We start from the raw sequence: 18,821 nt of genomic DNA, 5'->3' as shown, positions 1-18,821 counted from the left end.
TAATCTCTATCAGCAATGGCCTTGTCCACATCACTGGTTATACGATGGGAAATCTATTTCACACAGCTATATGATAGGCATATAATGAACATTTAATTGCAGGTTAATCATACCCCAAGGCTGGCATGGCTGAAGCCCATGCTTCTACAGAGGACAACAACACGCACACCGTATGTTTATCTTAATCTTTTTAATCAAGATGATTTCCTAACAATAGTGCATATAGAGAACATTGACATATCTCAGCATCAGGCATACATCAATTTACAGTTTCCTGACAATAAGCACAGCAATAAAATGGAGGTCAGTGGCATAAGTGACATTTCTTAAATATTCATTACAAAGCTAATCTAAAAATAATCCCATGGGTACTCTTGCTATAGGCAAGATTCAGGAAACGTCTCTTCTCCCATAAACAAATATACAGATTGCAGACTAAGCATTAATATTCCCAAATCCCAAACCACCACAAGAGAATTGTTATGTTTTGGTCACATTCCAGTTCAAATGACATCTATAAAGATTTTTAAAATGTCACTCATCTCTTAGGAGATCTGAACTCAATCTGAGCACAACACATAATCAGCATTTAACTGTGCTTTTCAATCAGCTAACCATGGAAAGTCAAGTACTGTATAGCATACGAAGTTTGTAAAACAATGCAAGTCGGTTGATTTATTTAGAAGCCTTGTACTAAGTCCTTAAAGTGGAACCAAAGTTCCGCTATGATACACTGCGAGCAGGTAGGCATTTTATTGCAGTAGAGATATGCAATATCCCCTCTGTAATAAAACATACCTACCTGACCACAGCGATACCTGGATTGTAAACTGAGATGAGCAAGAGCAGCTCAGCTTACAGCGGCCAGGTCGATCCTGTGTACCGGAATGACTAGCTCCTGCTCATGCGCAAGTCTGACGTCATCTCGCACTGGCCAATAAAGATGGTCAGAACCCAGCACACAGGAGAAAAGGCTGGTGCCGAAAATGGAGAGTTGGGTAGGTGAGTACCTGCCCTTTAGTTCTGCTTTAATGTTGCCTCAATCAGCCAATCAGACTTGAGCTTTATTATTATGATAATGACTCTCTAGGGAGCCGCTTCTTCTAAATCGACTTCTTTCAAGTGGGTGCACCATAGATGGATCTAAATTCGTCCCTACTGAGCCAGCCCAATTTCTATCCATCTAAGGCCATCCTAAGTGTCCCTTTTAGGGTGGTCTTTGCCCTGTTGCCAGTCAGTCTGGACTAGAATTACTTTTCCCTTGAGGGTATATAAAGTGGGGGTAGAGCTGCTAGAGGTGGTGGTGCATGGGGGAAGAGCAGGACCATGGCTCTATCAGATGGTGGTAATATAGCCATGTGCTTCCCTTCAGTGTGCCCCAGTTTGGGCCAGGTTCAGTAATGCTGGAGGAAAGGACTGTGGGAGTAGCTTCTGGCAAAGACTCAGAAAACTGGCAACAACGTACCTTGGTGAACACAATATGTTCTTATGGAGATGACAATTATGCCATTATTTGGACCTTGTAATATCAGTTGCATTAAGAAAAACATTACCAAAAGCAAATTCCTTGACAGGATATTACGTTAATGGGCAAGCTGGGATAAATAAAACACCTAAAACGTGAGAATTCTGCTGCAGTGCTGATTGAGGGACCACATATGAACTGTGATGTTGTACTCACTGTGGGCCATATGGCTGTATGCAACCTGGTAGGCCCTGTGGTCACAAGATGGCGATGAGTTCTCCAGCTGTAAAGGAGAAACAGGTAGCCAAACCTTTTGTGTATCTTGGTTTGGGAACTGGCTTATCAACCTGCGCTAGGGGGTTCTACATGTCCTGTGAATACCTAGGGATGCACGATACCCAAAGTGCAAAAATGGAGGACAGAAATACTGTATCAGCAGTACGTCCTATGAGAGTGACCTCCAGGAAATGCTGACGGACATTAGACAGCCAGATAAATCTGCTCTTTGGACCCCGTTCCCTCACAACTACTACATTGTATTGAATAGAGGGGAGGGCCTTTATAAAGATACTACATCTTTGGAAGGTGCCATCCCCATAGGAACTAAACACAAGAAAAATACACTGGGACTTAAAATATACCTCCTAAGATAGGACATAGAAACACCAACACCAACTAAAATTTATACAGCTTTATTGTAACAACTTTAAAAAGTGCAGGTTGAAAAAACCTTAAAATCTCAATGATTTTATAGTAATATAATATAAAATCCATAGCCAATAGCAATACATATCCTCAAATCAATATTGGCAAAGAAATAGGTATATAAGGGTCCAATGAGATCACCAGCTAAAGGTCAACGCTTTTCGCTGGATCCTCCGCTTCATCAGGGCCATGGATCTCAATTACACATAAGGGTAGATACTTTATTATCAAATCATGATCATATGGTGTGTAGGGGAATGCATCTGGACAAATCCTACAGGCCCATAAGGAATTTTCTGCCACTCAAATAAAGAAAAACTGTAAGCAAGCTGGGTGCCATCTTCTATACATAGGATGGGAGCCTGTGTCGGCCATTATTTGTGTGGTTGTACAAATTTTACTATGTCCTTGAAGTATTGGAGTTACAAGATCTGTGGCATCATTTTGTTACAGTCCCAGCAGAAACTGTGTTTGGTTATAGTTTTTCTTTATTTGATTGGCAGTGAATTTCTCATGGGCGGTAGGATTTGTCTCATTTCCCTACACACCATCATGATCATGATTTGATATTAAAGTATCCACCTTTATTGGCCACAAGACCGAAATGAAATTTATATAATTTTTGAGACAGATTATGCTTTCTTTGGGTGGTATTTATTCACCACTGTTTTCGGGGGGGGGGGGGGGTAACTATATAAATGAAAAAAAACCTGAAAATTTAAAATAACATGTTTTTTTTCTAGTTTCAGCTATAATACTTAAAAAGTCCCTGCAAATTAATGGAATACCTTGGGGCCCCCAAGATCACCAAAACTAGAGTCTCCATTGGAAGAATTCCCCTCTCTGGGGCAAACCCAACATTTTGGATATTCTTTTATTTTCACAGGATCTCCCTAACAGGGACAAAGACAGCAATAAAAACCTAATAGGTGTTCTAACCAATCTCCACTCTGTCCAAAACTAAAAAGTTTTGCCTTTAATCATACTGTTAAGTATAACTAGGATGGAAGTTTTTTTGTTTGTTTTGGATAGAGTGGAGAGGGATTAGAACACCTGTCATATGTTTACTGCTGTCTGTGCCTCCTTTAGGGGGATTCACCCTATCTATTTGTCTAATGTACCGTTATCCATTATCACTGAGAGTAAAAGTAACATTTCTAAATTTTGGGTTTTTGCCAGAAAAGGAATGGAGGGGGAAACTTTCCAATGGGGATGCTAGTTCTGGCGACCCATTTTGGGTTTTGGCTATGGGACAAGAAGTGAAGTGAAATCTACCCAATGGGGACACTCTATGGGGACACAGATGACAAAAAAAATCTGACATGAGTTATAGCACTCCCTTACTCTATCCAAAATAAAATAAAAGTTTTGCCTTTAGTTCTACTTAAAGAACTATGTGAAGAAATAAATAGTAAATAAATAAAAAAAAAACAATTACGACACAAAGTTATCATGACAGCCCTTTAAGGTGGGGAGAAGGAGGGTGCTGCAACCACCTACAAACATTACACACTAAAATAGTTTGACACAAACTATTTGGCACTACATCATTTATCAGACCCCAGAGGCATTTTTCAAGGTGAACAGAAATTGGCTAATCCGTAAGATTGTAAATAAAAAAATATTCTGCCAGTAGTTTGGCAGGATATTGCCATATAGTATATGTTGGGACATTATTGAAATTGCTGTTGTTGGTACATAGCTTGTACATTTAAAGTGGATGTAGAGGCTGAAGGTTTTTTACCTTCATGCATAGAATGCATGAAGATAAAAACCTTCAGCCTTTTGCAACCACTTAACCACAAATAAAACCTTCTATTTGCAGCATTCCGCCTAGCCCCCCGCTAATACTTACCTGTAAGCGATCCTGATTCAGCGATGTGCATGAGAGCAGTGGCTCTCCCAGGTCTCTCCATCCTCATTGGCCAAGACACAAGAGTGGGAGTCAATCACAGCCAGCGAGAAGGGAGCAGGGGGCATGGCTGGGCACACCTCCTCAGGGACTAGCTGAAGTCCCATAAATATTCAGACTGCTTTTTTGACTTTACAGCCCACTAAGATTCCTAAATTTTCTAGAATGCAGGGGAGAGCAATCAAACTATACTTCTAGCATTCTCTAGAACAGGGGTCTCCAAACTTTCTAAACAAAGGGTCAGTTTACTGTCCTTCAAACTTTATGGAAGTCAGACTATGGCCAGCGAGAGTGGAAATTTTCTTGCCATCATTGGGAGGACAGATCACCAATTTTTTCATCAGGGGGAGGTATAGATAGTGCCCCATCGTTGGTATCATTGGGAGGAAAAGTGCCCCATTGTTGGCGTCAGTGGGAAGAATAGTGTTCCATCGTTGATGTCAGTGGAATGACTAGTGGCTATTATTGGTTTCAGTGAGAATAGTGCCCATTGTTGATATCTTTGGGAGGAATAGTGCTTCATTGTTAGTGTCAGTGGGAGGAATAGTGCCCCATTATTAATGTCAGTGGGAGGAATAGTGCCCAATTGTTGGTGTCAGTAGAAGTAATAGTGTCCCATCATTGGTATCAGTGGGAGGAATAGTGCCCTATTGTTGGTGTCACTGGGAGGAATAGTACCCTATTGTTGGTGTCAATGAGAGGAATAGTGTCCCATAGTTGGTGTCAGTGGAATAAATAGTGGCCATTGTTGGTATAGTTGGATGGACACAGACAGCAGAGAAGCAGTGAGTTTTGGATCTGGGTAGATGCAGCCAGGGGATTCAGAGACACTCGTTCTTCATCAGACTTGCTCCTCTTGTGACTGACAGCAGGCATAACGTTGCCACCTCATCCCTTTAAACCCGAACACATGAATTACACAGGTTCTGAGGCTAATTTAATATAGATAAGGCACCAAGTGAGTTTAAATACCACCTTAATCAGCCACAGAACCTGTGTAATAAATATGTGTTCGGGTTTAAAGGGAGGAGATGGCGACCCTAAGCAGGCAATAGGCAGATCCATAGCCAATACACTGCCTACCTATGGCTATAGAATCTGCCCATTGAATTCTATCAGTAACGGGGACAGAGGGAACCTGATGGGAACTATTGTCACTGATTGTTAGGATGCTTTTGGCTGTTGTTTGTGACCGCTTCAACTAACCGTTAATCTTCGCCTGGAAGATTTTACCCCTTCCTGACCAAGGCACTTTTTGCGATTCGGCACAACGTCGCTTTAACTGACAATTGCGCGGTCGTGCAACATTGCACCCAAACAAAATTGACGTTCTTTTTTTCCCACAAATAGAGCTTTCTTTTGGTGGTATTTGATCACCTCTATGGTTTTTATTTTTTGGCTATAAACAGAAAAAGAGTGACAATTTTGAAAAAAACGCAATTATTTTTTACTTTTTGCTATAATAAATATCCCCCCAAAAATCTATAAAAAAAATATTTTTTTTCTCAGTTTAGGCTGATTTGTATTCTTTTACATATTTTTGGTAAAAAAAATAGCAATAAGCGTATATTGATTGGTTTGCGCAAAAATTATAGCATCTGCAAAATAGTAATAGTAGTAATGGCGGCGATCTGCGATTTTTATCGGGACTGCGACATTATGGCGGACACATCGGACAATTTTGACACATTTTTGGGACCTTTGGCATTAATACCGCGATCAATGCTATAAAAATGCATTGATTACTGTAAAAATGTCACTGGCAGGGAAGGGGCTAACACTAGGGGCGTTCAAGGGGTTAATGTGTTCCCTAGTATGTGTTCTAACTGAAGGGGGGAGGGGACTGTGTAGGGGAGATGACAGATTGCTGTTCATACTCTGTATGAAGAGACGATCTGTCTGTTCTCCCCTCAGAGAACTGGAAACTATGTGTTTACACACACAGATCACGGTTCTCCGTGTGCCCCGATCGATCGCAGGAGCCCGGCGGTGGGTGAGTAGGGGGCGTGCGCACCCCTAGTGGCCAAATACGGAAGAGACGTAAGATAGCGGCGATTCAGCGGCTGGTCGGCAAGCGGTTAAGCTGACAGCATCCTTAACAACCAATGACAGGTGGGGAGGGGAGGAAGTAATAGCAGCATTTATGCCACTCTACTACACAGGCACTCAACTTATACCTTGGTCTTCATTACCTCTAGTTTCATTATCTATAAACTGAAGGATATTATCTTTGAATTTAGTACATTCATAGCACCATTTGTAAAAGTAGCGCTATTAAAGCGGAACTAAAGAGATCAATACTTACCTTTCCAATGATTTCGCGCCAGCGCTGGCATCTTCTGTGTGCTGATTTTTGACCACATCATTAACCAGTGCAGGGTGACATCACTCCTGCCCATAGCCTCCTCATTCTGGCACACAGGGATCAGGTTGGCCACTATATGCTGAGTTGAGCATGCTCAGCTCCGTTAACATTGCGAAAATTGCTTTGCGCAGGCAGGTAAGTGTATTTTATTGCAGAAGAGACATTAGATGTCTCTTCTGCAATAAAAAAAAGTCTGCCTTCTCACAGTATGTAACCTTGGAACTTTAGTCTTGCTTTAAGAACCACTGGAAATTGCTGCACGTGGTAATAAAGCTACCAAGATGGACAGCAGGTATTTTTTAATTTGGTGCAGACCTCTTTAAAGGGCCATAGTGCCAGAAAAGTGTGTTTAGGGATTTATTAAATTCCCCAAATGTATTTTTTCCTGTCCGTGCATAATAATGAGTCTTATGTGAATGAATCCTTATGCCTAGGGCAGGCCCGGTCTCCAAGAATTGCCCCTGGAAACAGTCTACAATATACCTGCTTCCCACACCTAACAGGGATCAGTGATGTAGGAGCCAGTTTTATCTTTTTCTTTATTCCAACCAGTTTTCCAACATTAAAAATGTATAAAACAGATGAAAAGCTTATGGAGTATGTGTGAGCATTCAGCACATGTCCTCCAGCGCTTTTAGGCTTATGAAATCTGTCTTGTTTTTGTGAACTTACTGAGAATAAAAAGGCAGAAGCTGGAGTTTAGTAATATATCTTTTTCACACTGTAATACTTTCCGAGGGAAACCTGTTATCTTTTTATTCCTGTTAACGACATGTACAAGTGTTTGTAATACAGGTGTATGAGGAAACAGTCAGGAAGCTAATGTGTAGAAAAATGCTTTTAATGTCTTCATTTTACACCACAACCCTTTCTGGGATAAAACAGTTTTTTTAGTAATTGCAAGGCAGGCGTTTATGAAAAACAATGACAATAATCTGCACCGCTCTTATTTGGAAGTAAAAATGTACTTCTGTTTTCATTGTGCCTCTACTTATATTTTATCCTTTGGACGGAGATGGGAAGGTACACACCTGTGAGGTTGTCGGGGCAGTCTGTGTGCCCACTGGGAAGATTTTCTGTTATTTCCTGTCAGGACAGAAAGTGATGGGATGTCTTTACAGTGTGGACACCGACGACAATAAAACAATTTTTTCAGTGAAGTTGGGAAAGGTTAGAACCTATGTCAGGTTATTAGTGTCTGTGAAGTTCTTTTCCAGTGACAACCACTATCTTTATTTTTTTTCCTACTGTCACAGGCTGTCAGAAGGACAGCATGTGAGATAAAATCTTCCCAGCCAACAGGCCATAGGACAACAATACAAATTTGACAGAAGTATTTACTTTTTACTTTTTGTAAGTCTATCCAAAAAAAAGTTTAAGGTGGACAAGGAAAACAAATAGCCAAGATATAGAGCACATATGTCAAACACAAGGCCCACAGGCCGAATCCAGCCTGCCATGCATTGTCATGTGTCCCTCGCATAGGGTTGCCACCTGTACGTTTTTCTCCCGGGCAGTCCGGTTCTTGAATGATGTGTTTGGGTTTACTTCTGCCCCAGACCCGGACATATCATTCACATGGACTGCACCGAGAGTGACGAGTCTCCCCTCTCCCTGACAGCAGCTTGGTTCAGCAGAGCAGAGTGTCAGTGTATCAAAGCTCCTCTCCTCCTCCTCCTTCTCCGTTCTGTACACACAGGAGGAGGGGGGAGCAAGGACGGGCTGATATCAGGTCTGTAGACCTGTAAGTTTTTATTATGCTCTGTAGATGGAGGAGGGAGGGGGAGAGAATGGCTGGAAAGGAGGACAAGGTAAAAATATGTGGAGTGATAGAGGGATTGGGAGGATATGTGCTGGAGGGGCTTTGGCAAGGGGAAGACATGCTAGAAGTGTGGATTGGATTTGAAATCTGACAACCTGTCCTTGCACTATCTCTCTGCCTTCCCAAAGCACCCCTCCAGCACATATACTACCCCCCTACCCCTCCCCCTTGCATTGGCCCTCTTCTCTCACAAAGCGCCCCCCCCAGCACATATCTGACCCCCCCCAAGCGCCCCCAGCACATATGGGCACAGGCTGCATATGATGGGCACAGAGGTTATATGATTGGCACAGAGGCTGTATGATTGGCACAGAGGCTGCATATGATGGGCACAGTGGCTGTATGATGGGCACAGAGGCTGAATATGGTGGGCACAGGCTGCATATGATGGGCACAGAGGCTGCATATGATGGGCACAGTGGCTGCATTTGATGGGGCACAGTGGCTGCATTTTATGGGACATGGTGGCTGCATTTTATAGGGCACAGTGGCTGCATATGATGGGCACAGTGGCTGCATATGATGGGCACAGTGGCTGCATATTATGGGCACAGAGGCTGCGTATGATGGGCACAGAAGCTGCATATGATGGGCACAGTGGCTGCGTTTGATGGGGCACAGTGGCTGCATTTTATGGGCACAGTAGCTGCATTTGATGGGGCACAGTGGCTGCATTTTATAGGGCACATTGGCTGCATTTGATGGGCACATTGGCTGCATTTGATGGGCACAGTGGCTGCATTTGATGGGCACAGTGGCTGCATTTGATGGGGCACAGTGGCTGCATTTGATGGGGCACAGTTGCTGCATTTGATGGGGCACAGTGGCTGCATTTTATGGGGCACAGTGAGGCTGCAATTGATGGGTTTTTCTCTCTCCACCCCCCTGCTAGCACTAGCCCTCTCCCCAGGACATATCTGACCCCTGCATTCCGTGCAGAACACTCACAATTCAGCCACGTGCACTGTTTGCTGCGGCAAGCTATGCGTCACATTACTACTCTCTTTCAGGCCACCAAAAGTGTCCCAGGTCTTTTACAATCTTATAGTGTATACCCCCCCCCCCAATAAAATGCCGCCGCTAAAGTGTTCGGATTTGGCTTGAAGAAAAGGTAGCAACCCTACCCTTGCACCCAGTTTTGCAGCCAGAACATGGGAGAATTCTATTCCACCACCTCCAGCTCTCACCCTCTGCTCCTGCTCACCACTGTCACTTGTAAACACAGAAGCCTTCTGTGTTTACAAGGAACAGCTTTGCTCTCAGCAGCTCCTGGATGCAGATCTCTGCATGCACTCACAGTGGGGCACAGCGGGGATACAGATTTTCAGAGAGAACGATCTCACAGCAAGGCAAGGCAAAGTTGCCTACACAGGAAGGTACTAGAGCCGAGCCAGGTAGGAGAGTGTAGCGATGCAAGGAAGCTTTGGGGAAGGGGGTTGGAGTTGTAGCAGCATACTGTGCACTGTGCATAGTGCACCCCTAAACCCTGCACTCTGTAAACAGCGCACCCCTGAACTCTGTATATAATGCACTCCTGAACCCTGCACTCTGTAAACAACGTACCCCTGAACGTTTCACTTCGTACGTCACGCACTGCTGATTCCTGCACTTTGTATGTTACGCACTCCTGAACCCTGCACTCTGTACATAGTTTACCCCTAAACCCTGCACTCTGTACGTAGCGCACCCCTGAACTCTGCACATACTCCTAAAGCATACTCCTAAACTTTGTACGTAATGCACTCCTGAACTTTGCACTCTGTACATAGCTCATTCCCGAACTCTGCACTCTATGTATAGCACACCCCAGATACAACCAACCCTTTGAGGGCAACCATACTGCTAATTCGACCTGCAATGAAATTGAGTTTGACATCCCTGATATTGAGAGAAGACTCTCTTCTTCTTCCCAAATGCAGCTCTTGCAACTATAAGGCTGTGTCTTGGTCCTCTAGCATCTGGAGGTAGCCACTACAGTACATTCAGATTTTCCAGTTTATGAGCAGGTCCCAGTCCTTCATTCCTATGTGAAAGAGAAAAGAATCAGAAGTATAGCATGTCTGCTACAACGTTGAGCAAGGGCCATAGTGGATCCTGGAGCATGTGTAAGGGTGGGGGAAAAAATTCCTTGTATGTGTCTACCACACCACATTATGTGTAAGAGAAGGTAATTAAACCCCTAGCCTGCATTTTAAAGCAGAACTAAACTTTCTCAATCAACGATGACTATTTTGACTCCTTATGCTCTAAATAGATAGGGAGTTATTTGATTATTATAGGTACTTATATAGCACCATCAATTTACGCAGATCCCTAAGGCTACTTTAACACTTGTTCGCATCACAACTGCCTGTAAAACACTTATGTGGTATTGAAGCGTTTTTGCTGTGCTCTTGCAGCATTTGTGGGGAGTTTTTAAAAAAACATGATTCAAAAACTGCACCAAAAACGCATTGTGGGTGTGTTTTCGAGACATTTTAGAGGTGTTTTTGATGCTCTTTTGCCGCATTTTCCATTGATTTCAGTATGGAGGTGCGTTTTCAGATTGAGATCTAGCACAAGTGAAAGAGAATATGGTGTAAAATCTTTTATTAATTGTAATACAAAATAATGTGATATACCTCATCACTTGTGCTATATGTACTGTCCAGTATGTTGGGAGAACAACCAGGTGGTTACTTGACCGCCTGAGAGACCACATATATGACGCCATTAAACATCATGGTACATTTTACAAATGGATTCTGTATATACTTTGCTCATTAATAAAACTTTTCTGTTAAAAAAAAACATCATGGTACAAGTGTGGCAGATCATTTCAGTGAACATCATATAGGGAACACAATGGCTATCCTTAGCCAGGCTGTAGAGGAGGTGGTTACTCCCAGAAGTGCTGGTGATAGGCTCTCTGTAAATGCGAGGTTTATTCCATCTTTCATTTTGCGCTAGAGTTCCAGAAGGGTTAACCTATGAGTGGCACCTCTAACATTTTTATAAATAAACGAAGGGGCTGGTAGTGCCGTCCGGAGGGCGTGTTGGTTTGTACCCCTGTATGGTGCTTTGATATACCCTGTTTCCCCGAAAATAAGACCTAGCGTGATTGTCGGTGATGGCTGCAATATAAGCCCTACCCCCCCAATAAACCCTAGTTAAAGTCCTTGTAGGTCTTATTTTCAGAGTAGGGCTTATTTTCAGGGAAACAGGGTAGGGCTTATTTGGGGGGTAGGGCTTATATTGCAGCCATCACAGACAATCACGCTAAGTCTTATTTTCGGGGAAACAGGGTATGTAAGAACATTGTGGTTTTTTAGTTTGAATAATGTATTGATAGCCATGATGGTACTGATATTCGTTTATATCACACCATACTTATTGGAGTTGGTAATTAGGTTTTGTATCACATCTGTGTTTTGTTCATACAAGGATCATTCTTTTGTTATCCAACTGTACCATTTCTTCTTTTTTTTATTCAACTGTACCACTTCTGTATGGAGTTCCCGGGGCTCCGTTTTTTGGAATTTTTTAATCTTCTTTGGATATTTTATTCATATTTTATTTTTATTGTTTTGCTTGTTTTTTAATCTTTTTTTTTTTCCCATAAACGTTTTTATTTTATGAAAGAATAAGAGGGTATACAGCAATGCAGTACAAATACAATAACGTTATCACTATAGTATCACAACATGTATACAGTCTCCGTTGAGATTGTGAAATAGCTTTTACACATTTTGCGGTTTGAGACAGTGTAATAAGTGATAACCAAAGGTATTGGGTGTCATGTTATTGCTTGGAGCTTGGACGGAACTCGTCCTGACCTGAGTATAAGGCACAAAAGAAAAACAAACAAAAAGGGAAGAACACAGGTCGAGTAAACCCCGGTTGCTGTTATTCTATGGCTACCGGGGAGTGTGTACAGTCTGAGATTAGAGAAAGGATAGGACAGGAACAGTATATAAAGAGAGAATAGAGGGATGGGGACAGGGGGGAGACAAAAGGGGTCAAAGAAGGGGGACGGGTGGGAGAGATGTCACTCTCCCCCGGGGATGAGGTGGGGGTAAAGGGTATAGATAAAGTTATGGGATTATGACAAGTTGTTCCGTTCCCGCGCGGCCCCGCTTCTCCTCTTCCTCTGCGGTCACCCGATAGCAAACTAGGTCTTTCCTATGGCACATATTGACGGTATCGGTCTGATGTGGTAAAGTGATTCCAACATGCCCAGGTAAATGCAAACTTGTGTATTCTGTCTTGGGAAGTGTATATCAATTCTTCCATGTTTTTAATATGCACGACTCTTGTCAGCCATTCTCTGATAGAAGGCGCAACTTTGGAACGCCAATGGTTCGGTATGCATAATTTGGCTGCGTTCACCATGTGCATGGCTAACGATTTATAGTATGTTTTTTTTCCTAGAGAGGTATGATGAAGAAGAAACTGTGCTGGGGTATAATCTAGTGAGTAGGTGGTAACATGTGTTATAAGATTGTGGACCTCTCTCCAGAAGGGTTGAATCTTGTCGCAGTCCCACCAAATATGACACATTGTGCCTACTGCTTTCTCGCATCTCCAACACTGTTTGGAAATGGAAGGGGAGAACTTATGAAGGCGCGATGGGGTCCTGTACCATCTTGTTATTACTTTGTAGCAATTTTCTTGAATTGCGACATTTAGTGAGGATTTGTGACAATATTCATATACCCTTTTCCAATCCTCTCCGGACAAAGGTGTTTAGAGATCTTTATTCCAGGCTATTTGTGAGGGATGTGTTATTGTGGTGTTCTCCTCCGTGAGGAGTGTATAGAGTAAGGAGATGAGATGGCGTTGTGGTGTTTTGCAGTGGCAGAGGTCTTCGAAAGGCGTAAGTGGTCTTGTCCAGTTGTCACGTTGCGTATGTGTCGACAGAAAGTGTTGTATTTGCCTAAAAGTCCAAAATGGGAAGGAGGTTGTTTTGGATATGCTAATTAGTTTCTCTATGGAAATGGGAGGGCCCCCAGAGAAACATTGAAGAGGTAAAACGTCTTCATATGGCCATTCCCGGTGGAGGAAGTGTTGAGATTCTCCCGGCGGAAAAGCAGGATTCCCTCTGATAGTAGTTAGGGGTCCCGGTGTGGGTGCAAGAGGTTTAAACCTCAACGCTTTTTTGAGAGCCAAAAGGGATGCATAGATGAGTGGGTGGGAAGAGATGCCAGATGGCCAATGTCGGGGAGCCAGGGGATCAAATGTAGGGGATTGGACAAGAAGGAGTTCTCTAGTTGAACCCATTTTTTTTTAAGAGAGTGGACATTCCAGTCTGCCACTCGGGTGAGGTGGCATGCCAGATAGTATCTGCAACCCTATTCCCCCATTAGTTTTGTGAAGTGTTAAATGGGAATATTTGATGCGGGGTTGAGTGTTCTTCCATATAAAGGTGGTTCATGCTTTTTGGTAGTTCGAGAAAAAAGTTGGGGGTAAGTGGATTGGTATTGATTAAATTAAATATAGGATGCGCGGGAGGATGATCATTTTGATTAGGGCAGAACGCCCAAACCACGAGACATTCAGGCCCATCCAGTCTCTCATATGTTTTTGGGCTTTTAGGAGGGCTATATGGAAGTTTTTCTGGTATAGATCAGAGAGGCGGGTTGGGATCTGGATACCAAGATATGAGATTGCATCTTTGGTCCATCTAAAGGGGAAGGATTCTTGGCAATGAGTTAAGTCTTGTGTGGGTAAGGTTATGTTCAGGGCCGTTGATTTTGCGTAATTTATTTTGAGGTTAGAGAGGAGGCCAAAGGAGTTAATGTCTTTGAGAAGACTAGGCAGGGAGGTTCGTGGGGATGACAAGGACAGCAGTACATCATCCGCAAAGGCGGCTACTTTATATTCCGCTCCCTTCACTGTCACTCCTTTTATATTAGGATTATTTCGTATCCTGTTCAGTAAGGGTTCAAGAGTTAAAACATAGATCAGGGGGCATAGGGGGCACCCCTGGCGTGTGCCATTGGAGATGGAGAAGGCGTTCGACAGGTGACCATTGACCCTAACTGCCGCAGTGGGACAGTTGTACAAAGACAGTATGTGCGTTAGCATGCGCGATTCAAGGCCAAGAGCCACGAGTGTTTCACGCATGTAGTCCCAGGCCACCCTGTCAAACGTTTTCTCCGCATCCAGGGAAAGGAGAAATCCTTGCGTCTTGGAGGATGTGAGCCTGTTTTTTAATTTTTGGGCACTTGTTTCACTTAACATATTTTGTCGTTTCCCAAACAGTTGAATGAAGTTGTTATAGGTCATCATTGGTTGTCTGGCGTGCTGTTGATGGCTTGTTAGCTACACCTCCTGTCGGAAGAGGAAACAACATTATGTGTATCCCTCATATTGTGACATTATGTGCACTTAGTTTGTGAAGGTGTTGCTGTAGTTGGCTGACTGTCTCCTTCCCTGCGCTCTCCTGCACATTTGTCCAGCAGTTGCTGCTGGATCTGCGTTGGTGGGGGACAAGTAGGAAGAGATTTGTATGGCTTGTTCTGTTTGTGATTAAGAGATTTTTTTGTTTTTTTTTATTTATGTGTTATATGACATGTTAGTATGGGAAGGCAAAGAGTATAGTGTAGTGGGAGTGCATTTCTAATTGATTTATTGGTTAATTGGGCAATTGTTCAATTGCCAAACCATGCTTACTTGTGTCATGCATAGATATATATATATATATATATCTTTTATTCATTGTACAAAAAATGTATATGTATATATATATATATATATATATATATATATATATATATATATATATACATACATACATACATACATACATACATACACACACACACACACACACACACACACACACACACACACACACACACACACACACACACACTCCCAATACTATTGACAATATAGTGTATATTTCGTTTGAAGTATATGTATATGAGGTTTAAGTAAGTGCTGAATTTAGCGCGAAACACGTCACCTTTTAGTGTTAAAAATGTTTTATTGTGTAAAGAAGTGCAGCAATATTCTGGACTTGTGCATGTTACTGAATCTCACAGATGAGCTGTGCAGCACCCTCGGTTCCAGTTCACAATATGTGAGAGTCAGTAATTCACCTAGAGTGGCATCACTTTGTGTCATGAATCTGCAGTAATGTTTCATGCCCTGACTGTCTGTTTACCTCTCTGGTCTGTGTATCAGCTTTAGGGACCGTGCTACCATACCTGTGTGTTGAAGTAATCTTCTCTCAGCATGGCTCCACCCCAGCCTCTAACAAGAAACACTATTTAACCCGTGCCCTGCAAGCCAGCCTTGCCCAAGTAACAATTGTGTGAAGGCTTTCCTGAATGATTCTTGCTGTGTGCTCTACGTTTGATTCTGTGTACTGACCTTTGGTATGTTCTCCTGACCATCCCTGTCTGCTTGTTGCCTCGACCTTCGTTGTGTGTCCTGCTGACCATCCCTGTCTGCTTGTTGCCTTGACCTTGGCTTGTCCTCCTGACTATTCCTTGTTGCCCTGGACTGTTGCTTCCTCTGCATCCACCAGAGCCAGCCGTGAGTGTGAGCTTCGAGACCCCGGGGGCCATGACCTGAAGTCAGTTGCAGCCAAGTCCATCCTCACCATCATAGGCTCTGGTGAAAATCTGCTGGCTCTTAGACTCCGCACCCTGAGGAATCTTATGCTCTAGCTCCCTGTCCAGGACTGTGGCTGCGACTCTGTGTAGCTGCTTCTCAGAACCATCGACCCTCAGCAGTCAGCCGTTGGGTCCACAACCTCTGTGGTGCACACCTAGTCACTTGCCCCCCGCAGGTGACCTAACACTTTGGTTTACTGATCATGGTCAAATCTACTTTCTGCACTAAAATGTTGAGATTACGCTATGACATAAATTTCAATGCCTGTGCACTAGCTTAGATGTTCTTGTTTGCGGGTACACATGTTGTCTCACACAAAGCAGCCCCCTACTTGCTCAGATGACCAAATCTAAGACCAAATCATAATTTAAGATTATGACTTTGTATGTATCATGGTACATGTGCAAGTGTTTATCTAGTAGATAGTTGGCTTGGCACTGACAAGGACCAAGCTTGAAGGGACCAGCGAATGTAAGAAATGCACCAGTCTCCCTACTTGCCATAGTAAAAAAAAGGGCCACACTTCCAGCAGGATGAACCTGTTAGGTGCAAGTGGCGACACATCACAGCAGAGGGGGGAGCCTATTTTTTAGGTTTGTATGGTGGTAAGGATGTGGAACTCTCTTCCACAATCGGTGATGTCCACAGGAAGTATGGATAATTTTAAAAGACTCTTGGACGTGCATCTTAGCGAAAACAATATAAGGTGATATGGGAAATTATTTTTTTACACACACACTTACACAGGTTGAACTGGATGGACTGTTGTCTTTATTCAACCTTACCAACTATGTAACTATGTAGTAGTGATGGGGTAAGGTTGTAGGCTTCTGAATTACTTCTACAGCATGAACTGGCCATTAATAAAAATTAATATAAGCTCATGGCTGATGGTTTGTCTGTAATATAATTTTGCATAATCTTGCTACCATATTATTTGTTTGGATTTTGAGTTTGATAAATTGGGTATCACTTCTGGAAACACTGTACAGTTGATGCCATATTTATATTTATGTCCTTTTCTTATATGTTTTCAGATGGGCAGTGAAAGAAGAATCAAGGCAGAACGATGGCGCATCACAGAGGGTAGCGGAGAAGGGGGGTCAGAGGGTGAAGAGGATCAAAGTGGTGACTGCGATGATGAAGATGGTTGTCAAGGATCTGGTGAGAGTATAGAAACAGGTAGGGGTGTATGATATTTACAATGGCCTACCAAAAATTTGCATAAGGTTATAAAGCCTATTGTAGAGAAAAAGAAACACATTAGGCACCATATTTTAAAGGTCAGTTTGGTTACTTGCTCTCATTGCAACAGTTTGGTTACTGACTCACATCCACAATGTATATAGATGGGTACAGCAGTGGATCCCGTAGAGCATTGGTTTCCAAACTGTGGCCCAGGGGCCGATTGTGTCCTTTTGCTTTTATCTGGCCCTTGGGGCACTATTCCATCTACCGACACAAATGGCTAGGCATAATTTCCCTCACTGACCCCACAAAGAGGCAAAATTGTTCCCAATTACACCAATGGTGGGGAACAATTCCTCCCACTGATACCAAAGATGGAGCACTATTCCCTCCTAATGACCCCATTGATGGGGCATTATTCCTTCCTCTAATACCAATGATGGGGCACTATTCCTCCCAATAACACCAACGATGGGGCATAATTCCTCCCACTGATACCAATGAAGGAGCACTATTCCTCCCAATGACACCAATGGTGGTGGGGTACTATTCCTCCTACTGATACCAATGATGAGGTACTATTCCTCCCACTGATACCAATGATGGGGTGCTATTCCTTCCACTGATACCAGTCCAGTCACAAGAATGCACTCCTAACTCGGAACAGGCTGGGTCACATACATGTACATGATCCAGCCTGCCCACACTGTCCAACCACCGTACATTTACTGTGGGCAGCTGTCAAGTGGTTAAAGTGTATTTTTCAAAAAAACTTGCATTTGATACACCGCTGTGCAACATTATATATATATATATATATATATATATATGTTTTGGTGTCCCAAGTCATTTTTCAGAATTGTCAGAATTGACCTGGAGGTCAAGTGGTTCATCAGTGGTGGTATAGCTTGTTTTGTCTTTTAATTCTTTCCTATGTTCCACTTTAACCATTTATTAATACTGGGATAATACTGGGTATTATCAATACTGGGCACTTTGATCCCCTTCCTGCCCAATTTTCTGCTTTTGGCGCTCTCGTACTTTGAATAACAATTGCGCCGTCATGCAACACTGTACCCATATGAGATTTTTAGCATTTGTTTCACACAAATAGAGCATACTTTTGGTAGTATTTATTCACCACTGGGTTTTTTTTTTTGCTAAATAACCGCTTCAGCCCCGGAAGATTTTACCCCCTTCTTGACCAGAGCGTTTTTTGCGATTCGGCACTGCGTCGCTTTAACTGACAATTGCGCGGTCGTGCGACGTGTCTCCCAAACAAAATTGACGTCCTTTTTTCCCCACAAATAGAGCTTTCTTTTGGTGGTATTTGATCGCCTCTGCAATTTTTATTTTTTGCACTATAAACAAAATAAGGTTGACAATTTTGAAAAAAACGCATTATTTTTTACATTTTGCTATAATAAATATCCCCCAAAAATATATAAAAAATTTTTTTTTCCTCAGTTTAGGACGATCGTATTCTTCTACATATTTTTGGTAAAAAAAAAAAAAAAAAAAAAAAAAAAAAAAAAAAATCGCAATAAAGCGTTTATTGATTGGTTTGCGCAAAAGTTATAGTGTTTACAAAATAGGGGATAGTTTTATGGAATTTTTATTATTATTTTTTACTAGTAATGGCGGTGATCAGCGATTTTTATTGTGACTGCGACATTATGGCGGACATGTCGGACATTTTTGACACATTTTTGGGACCATTGTCATTTATACAGCGATCAGTGCGATTAAAAATGCACTG

The 18,821-nt window shown here is 42.5% G+C and overlaps 1 protein-coding gene across 3 annotated transcripts in view; it reads left to right on the top strand.

Annotated features, from left to right (window-relative positions):
- LOC141139569 (glypican-5-like) overlaps positions 1–18,821 on the top strand; it is a 469,973-nt gene that overhangs the window by 361,525 nt on the left and 89,627 nt on the right. For all 3 annotated transcript variants that reach the window (XM_073625838.1, XM_073625836.1, XM_073625837.1), the window contains one exon: positions 16,912–17,056. In XM_073625838.1, coding sequence (XP_073481939.1) covers positions 16,912–17,056 — 145 coding nt within the window. The remainder of the gene's footprint in view (positions 1–16,911; positions 17,057–18,821) is intronic.

The sequence above is a fragment of the Aquarana catesbeiana genome, linkage group LG04 (assembly GCF_042186555.1).
Source record: "Aquarana catesbeiana isolate 2022-GZ linkage group LG04, ASM4218655v1, whole genome shotgun sequence".
NCBI classification, from domain to species: domain Eukaryota; kingdom Metazoa; phylum Chordata; class Amphibia; order Anura; family Ranidae; genus Aquarana; species Aquarana catesbeiana.
Note: the sequence above shows the minus strand (reverse complement) of the source record. Positions and strands in the feature narration are given on the sequence as shown.